General features: G+C 35.3%; 1 protein-coding gene across 1 annotated transcript; it reads right to left on the minus strand.

Annotated features, from left to right (window-relative positions):
- Window positions 1-2673: 2673 nt before the first annotated feature.
- LOC18601680 (ABC transporter B family member 27-like) lies at window positions 2674-9761 on the minus strand. The gene is made up of 17 exons (XM_088805646.1): window positions 9561-9761; window positions 8572-8634; window positions 8453-8488; window positions 8288-8362; window positions 7796-7920; window positions 6869-6968; window positions 6456-6627; window positions 6251-6369; window positions 5610-5720; window positions 5326-5470; window positions 4972-5104; window positions 4724-4799; window positions 4191-4256; window positions 3965-4072; window positions 3445-3552; window positions 3146-3343; window positions 2674-3060 (listed from the first exon to the last, which is right to left on the minus strand). The coding sequence occupies exons 1-17, from the start codon at window positions 9642-9644 to the stop codon at window positions 2857-2859; spliced, it is 1923 nt and encodes a 640-aa protein (XP_088661772.1). The 5' UTR covers window positions 9645-9761; the 3' UTR covers window positions 2674-2856.
- Window positions 9762-10987: the final 1226 nt, after the last annotated feature.

Genomic DNA, 10987 nt, shown 5'->3' on the forward strand with positions numbered 1-10987 from the left:
AAAGTACATATATATACACACACACATATATAAAAAATATTTTAATATATAAAATAGTAATTATATTTCTTATAAATTAACACAATATATAAACTATATATATTAAAAGACATTACAAGTTAATTAATAATAATAGTTTCATGAATTAATTTAATTAATTATAAGGATTTGTTCTTAATTTCATGAAATTAAAAAAAAACATTTAGGTTCCAAAACTATTCTAATCTCAAAAGCTTTCTTTAAGTATATATATTATAAGATTATATAAATAATGGTATATATATTATAATTAATAATTTTATAAGTCATAATTTTTGTAATGTTAACACAATATAGAAAGTAAATATTATATATTAAAAGTATATATATAATAGTAATTATATTCCTTTATAATATGATATAATATTCAAATTATTTAAACATAATTAACAATCTAATAATTTTTTAATTTAAATATATTAATGTCATCATATTAATAATTAGAGTAACCATATTTTTCATATATTTGTTAGTTTTTAACCAAAAAAAATTGCTTGTAAAGTTGATAGAAATTGTAAATTTTTAATTTAATTATTAAAATAATAATAAAATATTTATAAATAGTAATTGGGTTCGGGTAATGGGTACCTAAGGGGTGGTACCTGAACCCTACCCGAATCTGATTCGGGTAGTAAAATCACTACCCGAACCCTTTTATGGAGTATCCTAACCAAGTGTAACTGGGTAGGGTACCTGTTGACATCCCTATATGGAACAGATTACTTTGAAACATTTGCTCCTGTGGCACGCCATGACACTATAAGATTGTTAGCAATTTTAGCAGCAAGAGAAGGATGGAGAATCAATCACCTGGATGTGAAATCTGCTTTTTTAAATGGAATCTTAACTGAAGATATTTATGTCAAGCAACCAGAAGGCTATGTGAAGCAAGGAGCTAAAGGCAAAGTTTGTAAGCTTATCAAAGCTCTATATGGACTAAAACAGGCACCTAGGCCCTGGTATGAAAGATTGGATGACAATCTCAAAGCTCAAGGTTTAATAAGAAGCATGACAAAACCTACACTATATGTAAAGAAGTCAGATAACTTACTGATGCTTATAGTAGCTGTTTGTGTGGATGATCTTTTGTTAACAGGGCCTGATGCAAAATGTCTAGAGAATTTCAAAGCTCAGATTATGACAGACTTTGAAATGACTGACCTGGGCTCATGAGATACTTTCTTGATATGGAGATTATTCAAACTGATGAGCAGGTTATTATTCACCAAGCTAAGTATGCTAGAGACCTGTTGAAGAAGTTCAAGATAGAGTCTTGTAAACCAGTTTATGCACCATTAGCTGTGGGGGATAAATTGATTAAGGAGGATGGTGCATATGAGGCAAATGGTCAAGTGTATAGGAGTATGATAGGATCTCTACTGTATCTAGCAGCTACTAGGCCTGACATTATGTTTTCAATTAGCTTGCTGTCGAGATTCATGTAGTCACCATCTGAAATCCATCTCAAAGCAGCTAAGAGAGTGTTGAGATATGTCAAAGGTACAATGAACTATGGAATCAAGTACAAAAAGTCTGACAGTGGAGAACTTAAAGGATACACAGACAGTGACTGGGCAAGGTCACTAAATGATTCGAAGAGCACTGGGGGATTCTGTTTTCTGTTTGGCAGTGGCATGTTTTTCCTGGAATTCGAAGAAGCAGGAAGTGGTAGCTCAATCCTCAGCTGAAGCTGAGTATATAGCTATTTCAGCTGCTGCAAATCATATCCAGTGGCTTAGGAAGATATTAGTTGACTTGGGATTTCCTTAGACTAAAGGCACTGTGCTTAAGGTTGACAACAAATCAGCCATAGCTATTGCAAAGAACCCTGTTCAGCATGGTCGAACCAAGTACATCAGGGTTAAATACCATGCTCTTAGAGAGGCTGTGAAAGACAATGAGATTGATATTCATTACTATCCAACTGATAAGCAATTTGTTGATATTCTGACTAAAGGCTTGAGCAGAGACAGATTTGAATTCCTGAGGTCTTGTTTGGGTGTTTACCAGATTTGTGATCAAGGGGGTCTGTTGGAAGATGATCACAATTCTAGAAATTTAAGAAGCAGACTTGGCGGGAAGGGTCAGAGGATGAAGAAGGAAAAAGAAGAAGAGGGATGAGCAGCATGGTGACGTTTCTTCACTTCAACAGCCAATACGCCAAGTCTGAATGTCGTTTCATTTAAGTTAGTTTACAGTTTACTCAATACGACTATAGCCTATGTCGTTTTTCACTTTACCTTTGTTAAACACAATTTGAGTGTGTCGTTTTGATGTTTGTTGGCTGTTAAGCCAGGTGTTTTTCCTTCCCGTTTGTAGCCGTTGCCTGTCACTGAAACTAATACATGGATTTCAGTGCACAGCCAGCCATTTTCATTCTCTTTCTTTGAGATTCTCTAGGGTTGCTAATCTCTCAGTTATTTCTTGTTAATCACTATGTATATAAAGGAAAATAGATAGATGAAAGTGTATGAGCCTCTGTTTTGTGTGCTCTAAAAATTGTTTTCCAGAATTGCTTCCTTGTTCTTTTGGTTTCATTCTTTCACTGTTAAACCTCTTCAAATCACAACAATTTTAAACAAGCATTCTGCAAAGTGAGCATTCTTTTTCCCTTCATCTCAGAATCATTTGCCTTCATGAGTTTCATTCAAAACATGTGCTAGCAGGCAGTTGATATATTTTTATTTTACTATTGTAACAATCTGAGAAGTAGCCTAGGAGTAGTCTCTTCCACTAGTTTCATTAAAGATTCTGGGATGAATATCCCAGATACAAAAATATTTTAGTATTAGTATTCGGACATAGTTTTACTTTAAACTAGATATTGGTGTTTGGTCCTTGTAGTTGCCTCCTGACAAGTGCAGTGTAGATACCATCCTGTCTGAGAAGCTCTTCATGAGTGCCACGCTCAGCTATCTGACCATCAGCAAGGACAGCTATGCTGTCTGCGCTTTTGACAGTTGAAAGCCTGTGTGCTATGACAAGAACAGTCCTGCCCCTCATCAATGAATCCATAGCATCCTATGAAGAGGATGATAGTATATCAAGGTCGAGAAACGAACATCATGAACAAGCTTAAATGCTAATAAGCAACTGTAAATCTCACCTGAACAAGGTATTCACTCTCAGCATCCAGAGCACTCGTTGCTTCATCCAAAAGCAACACTTTTGGATTCATTAATAGTGCTCTTGCGATTGCTACTCTTTGTTTCTGACCTCCTGATAGCCTCAAACCACGTTCCCCAACTACCGTTTGATACTTTTCAGGAAATTTTTCTATGAATTCATGGGCATTAGCCATTTTCTGCACCATCTACTTTGTCAGGAAATATTGAAATTTGTGAAGGAGTTTTAATTTTTTTGGTAAAATGTAAAGATAGAAGTTAGAAGATGATCATAACTTACAGCAACTGATTCTACTTCAGCACTGCTAGCTTTGCCATTGAACCTATAGGCAATGTTCTCCTCTACCGAACAATTGAAAAGAATAGGTTCCTGGCTAACCATACTAACCTGCATTCCAGAAAACAAGGAGAGTAGGGGTGTCTAAGAAATATCGGGAAATCCAAATGATAATTCTTAACCAAAAAGAAGCAAATATGTTGAAGCATTTAGGTAAAGCATTGAGAGGAACTATCATATCTACTATGTGAATCCAAAACGATGAAATCATACACTTTATATAATTGGAAGGTTGGTAGAAAATGTGAACTATGTCATGCTTCCATTCATTCTGTTTTAATTCAAGGCCACAAAAGCTGCAGGAATGCTGAAAAGTTGTTGATAAAGTTGATAACCAAATGCAAATGAAAAGCTGTCACGTTCAAAAATAGGCGAGTTTGTTCAAATAATGTTTCCTGATGAACTTGATTAGAGTTTGTATGAAGGCCGTGCAGATATTGAGAGAAATCAGCAAAAGCACTACCTTTCTGTGAAGATAGTCATGTGATATTTCCACTACAGGAACTCCATTTAACAAAATCTTTCCCTTCAGAGGATCGTAGAACCTCTCAATTAAGTTTGCTATGGTGGTCTGCAACAGATTGGAAATTTAACTTCATTTATTTGTCCAGGAAAGAGAGAATGACATCAACTGCCTATGATGCTATAACAGGGAAACAGGGGAAAGGGAAAAGGGATGGTAATATTACTTTTCCACCGCCACTTGGTCCAACAAGGGCAACTTTTGAACCAGGTTTCAGTTTCAATGTTAGTCCCTGTAATTCAAACAGTCCGATCAGATTTACATTATCTAGTTCAAAAATGCTAAAAATTCCTTGACTATACCTTGGGGATGTTGATACAAAAATAAACTCCCAAAAATGAAATGCTCATTCTGTAGTTGATTTCTTGTTAGGTAGGATAGACACCATTCTTTGGGTTGAGCAATGCCAATCTACGTACTAGTAAATTTTCAAATTCTTACGATTTTGGGGAGATAAAAGAGCCAGAATTAACTATTAAACATTTACTTTTCCGTTTCCCCATTTTTTACTGTTGATCTTCTTCAAGTTTAGCATATAGATCCTCAAAGGAAGGACTGACTACACCAATTTGCATCACCATTGTATCAACAATGCACATTATTAAGGCAAAACATGGCTTAGTTTAATAGAGGACAATATGTTTGAGTTTTGGGTTTTAAATGGTGTGACATGCTTAAATTCAGCAGAGAAACCATTACCTTAAGTATCATATGACTTGGGCGAGAAGGATAAGCAAACCAGACATCATTCAATTCTACATCTCCATCAGGATTTCTGCCATTGACAGTATAAAATCATGGATTAAATGCAATCATTGTCTTGACAAGAAGGGGAGTAGAAATAGGTGAGTGCTTGATTTCAACACTGTCACACAAATTTGTCTCACAGCCTGGCATAAGACTTAGCTACTGGAATTTGAATTTAATGATATTGTAGTTTGACTGACCCCACTGGGCACTTATCTCCAGATTTTGGCATGCTTGAGACACGATCTAAGAGCTGGAAAATTCTCCTACTTGACCCTGCAGCTTTCATAGCAGATACGTATGATCCTGATAAAGAGGATACTGAGGACCCAACTGCAGGCAGAGAGAGAGAGGCGTATGAAAATTTATTGCTCAAAATCTGCCATGAAAACAATCTCTTTATAAACTGCATAGCTTAAGCATAGAACGTTGTTAATCACAAACCTGCCATGCAAAAAATATTTCAGTGAATTTGCTCAGACCAAAATTGCTGATTGAACATAAAACTAGTCAAAAACTTGTAAATTTGGCTAGAAGTGAACAGTGAGAAGTACCTGTGAGACTATAAAGGATGAAGGATGTAAGAGAGCCTGCAGTCATAAATCCCATGATTGTCAAGTAGGCTCCATAGATCACCACCATGATAACAGACAATTTGGATGCAACGTTCAGCCCTCCGAAGTATAGACCAACTACTTTCTGTTGTAGAAAACAGTAGAACTTAAGCAATTTTCCTTTGCGAATATCAGTGATTGTGAATACGTGTGTGTGTGTTTCTGAGAGAGAGAGAGAGAGAGAGAGAGAGAGAGAGAGAGAGGGTAAGCATCCTGAAACTCACAGCTCGTATGAGTCCAAGCTTCAGCGTGTCATCAACCTTTTCAGAGTATTTGGATATTGCATAACCTTCTTGAGCAAACGATCTGATTGTTCGAATGGCTCCAAAAGATTCCTAAGCATCAAGGTTGCTCATGAAGTATGGAATTCAAAGTTATTACTAACAAAACTTACCATGCTTGCCTTACTTGTCTATGACACCTAAAATATTAATGATACACGATATTGAAAAGATATCCCTGAATTTTAAGCAGACCACTTTAGAAATTCATTTGAGTTTTAAATTAAATATGAATTTATGAAGACTGACTGGTGAAATTGCAAAATGCAAATTCTTGTTCCTAACTCTGAAAAGCAAAAACATTTTTAACTATTAGGTGTATTGCTATGAGTTTTCACATATCATCTGAATATATCAAAACTAATTTTAAAACCAAACTTCTCTTGCTGTCTTTCAATGGGCTTCTAACAATATGGAATATCTAGACCAACAAATATATATGGTTCCAAAACAATCCCATTTGCCAAAAAATATCAATAGCGTAGTATGATAATCTCAATATCTGTATATAAAGGCTCAAATTATAAATTGCATAAAAACCATGCAGGGCAAACAAAAGGAAATCATATATACTTCTTACAAACCTCAGCACCCGAGGCAGATAATGCAGCTGCTGCTTGTGTTGTGTGCGAAAGCTGTTTGAGGTAGCGCCCAAATTTTCGAATAGCAACTGAAATAACAGGCACTACCGCCGATGCTAGCACTAAGCATGAATAATAGCCACTGTGATTGCTATACTCTTTTGAAGAATAGCACTAATCAAATTTAATTGAACAAGCAATAACATACACGTTAATTTCCATGATGATGAAAACATGAAGCCAATGCCAATAATGAAAGTTGTTAGATTTCGAAGTGCCTCTGAAAGATTGGTTGTAGCTGCATTTTTAATGATCTGGGTGTCCTCAGATAGCCTGTTGAGGAGTTCGCCTATTGAAGTAACATCAAAGAAAGCTATTTCCTGATGAACCATTTTAGGATCATTAATGCATAATCACTGAGTTCTAAGTAAAAGCTAATAAGAAAGAAAAGCAGAATAAGCTGCAAATCCTTGGTCTCTTAGACTGTGTCAGAACGTTATACTTGGAATCTTATCTGTTACAAGAGTCAAGGATACCATGATCCATGGATTTTAAACCCACAGTACTGATAATCAACTTGATATACATCTTGCAACTAACTACTGATATCATTGGCCTTACCAGATGGATAAGGTGACTGAACAAGTTTTTCCTTAGACGAGCTACAATCCTTTCACCGGCAGAAGAAAACAACCATGCTTGAACTGCTCTGCATAGAGACCTAATAAGATGAAAAGAACCTTTATACTCAATTTTTTAGTTTAAATTTTCTTAGTAATTGACTGATATAGGCTCAACCAATTACTGTGGAGTCTGGCTTCAGTCCATTCATGTTAAAATATTAAGTGATAAATTTTGGTTGTGAAGCATAGATAGAGTTATGATGTGTTGAGGATATACAGATACAAAAATTCTTGGAAAAGTAGTGTTAGGACATTTTGGTTGTTTAGCATGAGTTTGACATTCATCTAAAAGTATTGAATGCACCTCAAAAGTAGAAAATTTTACGTTTAAATTATGGATACATTTATGAAGTGTTGGATGTGTGTATAGAAACATATTATATAGGAAATGAGATATGACAGCCATTTGGAGTTGATTCTTGCTACTTCTCTCAGAATTCTAGGAATATGAATATGCCGGAGATTGTAAAAGGAATTTGGCTATAAGATCCACACCTAAAATAATTAAGCAAAAATAATTTCAGGAGAATTCAGTAAAATAAAGTGTTTTTAACATAGAACATTAATGGACCTGAACTTGTATATCTTGAAGCATTTAAACAAACAATTAGGTGATATGGAAACATCATTGGACATCTCTAAACAAGAAAATGCTCTTAATATGTTACTGTAGTTATGGGAAGAAACACATTTGAGTGATATAAGAAAAGAGATTGGTTTCTTCCAAATCTTATGCAAAACCAGATAAAGTCTGTTTGGTTACTATTGGGTCCAAATAGTTAAACAACAAGAAAAATAGAAGCAACAGATGTATAATTAGGGAAAAAACATGCGTCATATAAAAAAATGGAAAAAGGAAAAGTACCCTGCTACAATTATCAGCAGAATATATGTTATGGTGTTCTTGATGGCATCCAAAGCTTCTGATTGCTGCTCCTGTGTTTTTATATCTCTCGACACGATGTCTATAATCATTCCACCATATTTAGGCTGCAATATAAGCATTCCATTATGCCAAAAATACGGCCATGTTTTTGCATTTCAAAGACAGTTGTTGAGTTTGCATATGGGGTCCTGATGAATTTGTGCTCTCTCGTTACTATCTAATTTGGATATGTTACTAGGGCAGCATACACATGGTGTACAAAAAAACATTTTTCCACAACATAGACATTCATCAACGAGCCAAGCTTAGTGCTAAAGGGTGCATTTCTGTTCTCAGCTTTTAGCAATGAATTTTCACCCAGTTTTCATCTCAAAGAATTATAATTTATAATCATCAGATAAGATAAAGAAGAAGAAAGGAAAACGTTAGGGAAAGAATGAGACTTAAATTTCAACAGAAGAAACAGCATACAATTAAGAGACTTGATGTCGATGCTGTCAATAGCGCAATTGTGCCAACAATTAGCTTCCCAGCATCTGGTTTTGCCTGCATATTGGACAAATTATTCCAACTTAATAGGCTTATCAGTATTGTAGTCCCGTGCACAGAGATAATGAGAAATAAAGTCTTACTAACCAGTGAAAATGCTCTGCTTAATCCAACATTGGGTGCCTGAAAATCCCAAAAATCAAACTCAAGTGTGCTCCACAAGTGGAAAATAAAAATGTAGGACAAATAACATGAACAGCCATCACCTCAACAGCGTTGCCTTGCTCAAGGTCTGACACGGGGCGGTTTGGTGACTGGTTACCATTTGCCTGGAGAAATTCAAGTGAATTGTTTCCATAAGACTAGTAGTACTACTTTTCTTCTTTACTAAATAAATGGACTATTTAAATAAAGTTTTTTTTTTAAAATTAAACTAGCATTCTTTACTAAATAGAAAGGCATTCTACATAATCATCTTCCTGTGTATTCTGCTAGCCTTTTCCTTTTCACAAACACAAGCACCCTGTATGGTTGCAGAGAAAAGGGGAACCGACTATAATTGATTTGAGTCTGAGGATATTCATCACCATGCTCATGAAATATACTCAAATTGCATTCTTTTTTTGTCTAGCTAAAGCTTTTTTCTGAATATCTCTTTATGTAACTAAATCAAGGGCCACCTTTAACAGTCTTCTTCAATCTGCCAAGTGCTTGTACGCTTAGTTATATAAAAGTTTTTTCTTCTATTAAGAGCTTAAGAGATCTCAGACAATGTTAAGGTATCAGATATGTGTCTGACAGGTACAGTCTAGCAAGTATGAAAAGCCAAAACCGCATAGTACATGAGCATTTTGTATGATATCTGAGAAAATCTGATGATAATCACAATCTGTGAGAAATTTCATTATCTTAGACTAAGAAGAAATCAAATATTAACTCAGAAACACCAGAAGACATAACTATCATGAGAAGAAAGACCCTACTCATCAGAGTCAGACTCAAACATATTTGATATAGAGAAAACAGAAGGGTTCAAGAAAGAAAAACCTTGTATCAATTATAAATCAAGATACTACATCATATTCATGCATTGGAACACACTGATACAAAAAATGGAGGTGTTTTAGAATTGAACATTAAAAAGGGGTAGAAAGTTAACAAGGACGTTACAAGATCCCAGAAATCAAAATACAAAACCAAACAGTATTATATATGCACGTTAGCATGTATATATGAGTGAATTAAGAAAACAAACTTCCTTGGACAAAAGAGGGACTCTTTCACTGCCTGAATGGGAGTTGGAGCTTGAGGTCCAATCCAACTTCTGATTCTTCCCCATGTGATAAAACAAGAAATTGGGGAATTGGAGAGTTGGAAATTGTTTTTGTAAAGTAGTTTCTGGTTAGTCTTTTTAAAACTTCATGGGGGTCATAACACAGCTAATTTCAGAGGTAATTATTATTTTGATTCTAGTGTATTGTTGGTTTATGGCATGTTTCATGAGGCTTTTTCATATTAACAACAACAATAATAATAAAAATAAAAAGATGCAAACAATTCATTTTAGCCTTCGAGTCAAATAATTGAAATTTATCATGCAAGAGTTTAGCTTAAGCATAAAAAAGACAAGCATATTGAAGAATTTTATACTAAAAGTTAAGCATTGAAAAGAATGGTATTTAATAAGTTGTCATGTTTAATGCTTCTTTTAGATGAAAAGCAAGGTCAAATGGGAGTGAGCATGATTCACTTTTTCTGGGTTGGTGAGGTCTTGGGGTTTGGTGTTAAGTTTTTGAAGCTTGCTGGAATATTATTTTCATGTAATGGAAAGCTGCTCCTTTTTTTTTTTTTTTGAAAAGCAATGGAAAGCTACTTGTAGAGCTCAATTCTTAGCCCTATGCCCCACTTCTTTACTGGGAATTCATATTTCTTGGTGCTGAAATTGTTTTTGGGTCGAGGAGATGAGATTATTAAACCTCTTCTGCCTTCTAATGATCTTTTCATGTAGCTTTCTTCCAACTTTATTATGGCTGTAGGAGATGGTAGAAATATTCGATTTTGGACAGAGAGATGGACTGAGGGTTCTCAAGGAGAGATTCCCAAGGATTTTTGCCCTTGCTACTAATAAGGAGGGGTGTGTTTGTGAGTTTGGGAATTGGAGTGGAGACAACTGGGAGTGGCATGTTGACCTAAGACGTCAACCTTTTGGGTGGGAGGAGAACCAGTGGGAATATTTCAGAAACACAGTGGAGGAGTATTGCCTTTGTAAGGATATGAAGGATACATTGGTTTGGAAGTGCACAACTTCAGGCCAGTATTCAGTTAAATCTTATTGTAGAGAAGTGTTGCAACCAAACATCAATGTGGAGGATCCGTGGAAGGAAATTTGGTCTGGTCTTGTGCCGTTCAGAATTGAAGTGTTCGTTTGGCAATTATTATATGAAAGGGTGGCGGTCAAACATGAGCTGGCAAGAAGAGGTATGATCATTAATGATCTTGCTAAGTGTGTTGTGTGTCAAAGTGAGCTGAAAACTGTGAAACATTTGTTTTTCCATTGCCAAGAAACTTGGAGGGTTTGGCTGAGATGGTGTGTTGAATAGGAGGTTAAGTGGGTTGCGCCAAATGACGTGGGTCTATTTTTTAAGTTGTGGAATAATTCTAGCGTGAAACAGGGAGAACTAA

This window comes from Theobroma cacao, chromosome 4, assembly GCF_053813885.1.
Source record: "Theobroma cacao isolate CCN51 chromosome 4, ASM5381388v1, whole genome shotgun sequence".
NCBI classification, from domain to species: domain Eukaryota; kingdom Viridiplantae; phylum Streptophyta; class Magnoliopsida; order Malvales; family Malvaceae; genus Theobroma; species Theobroma cacao.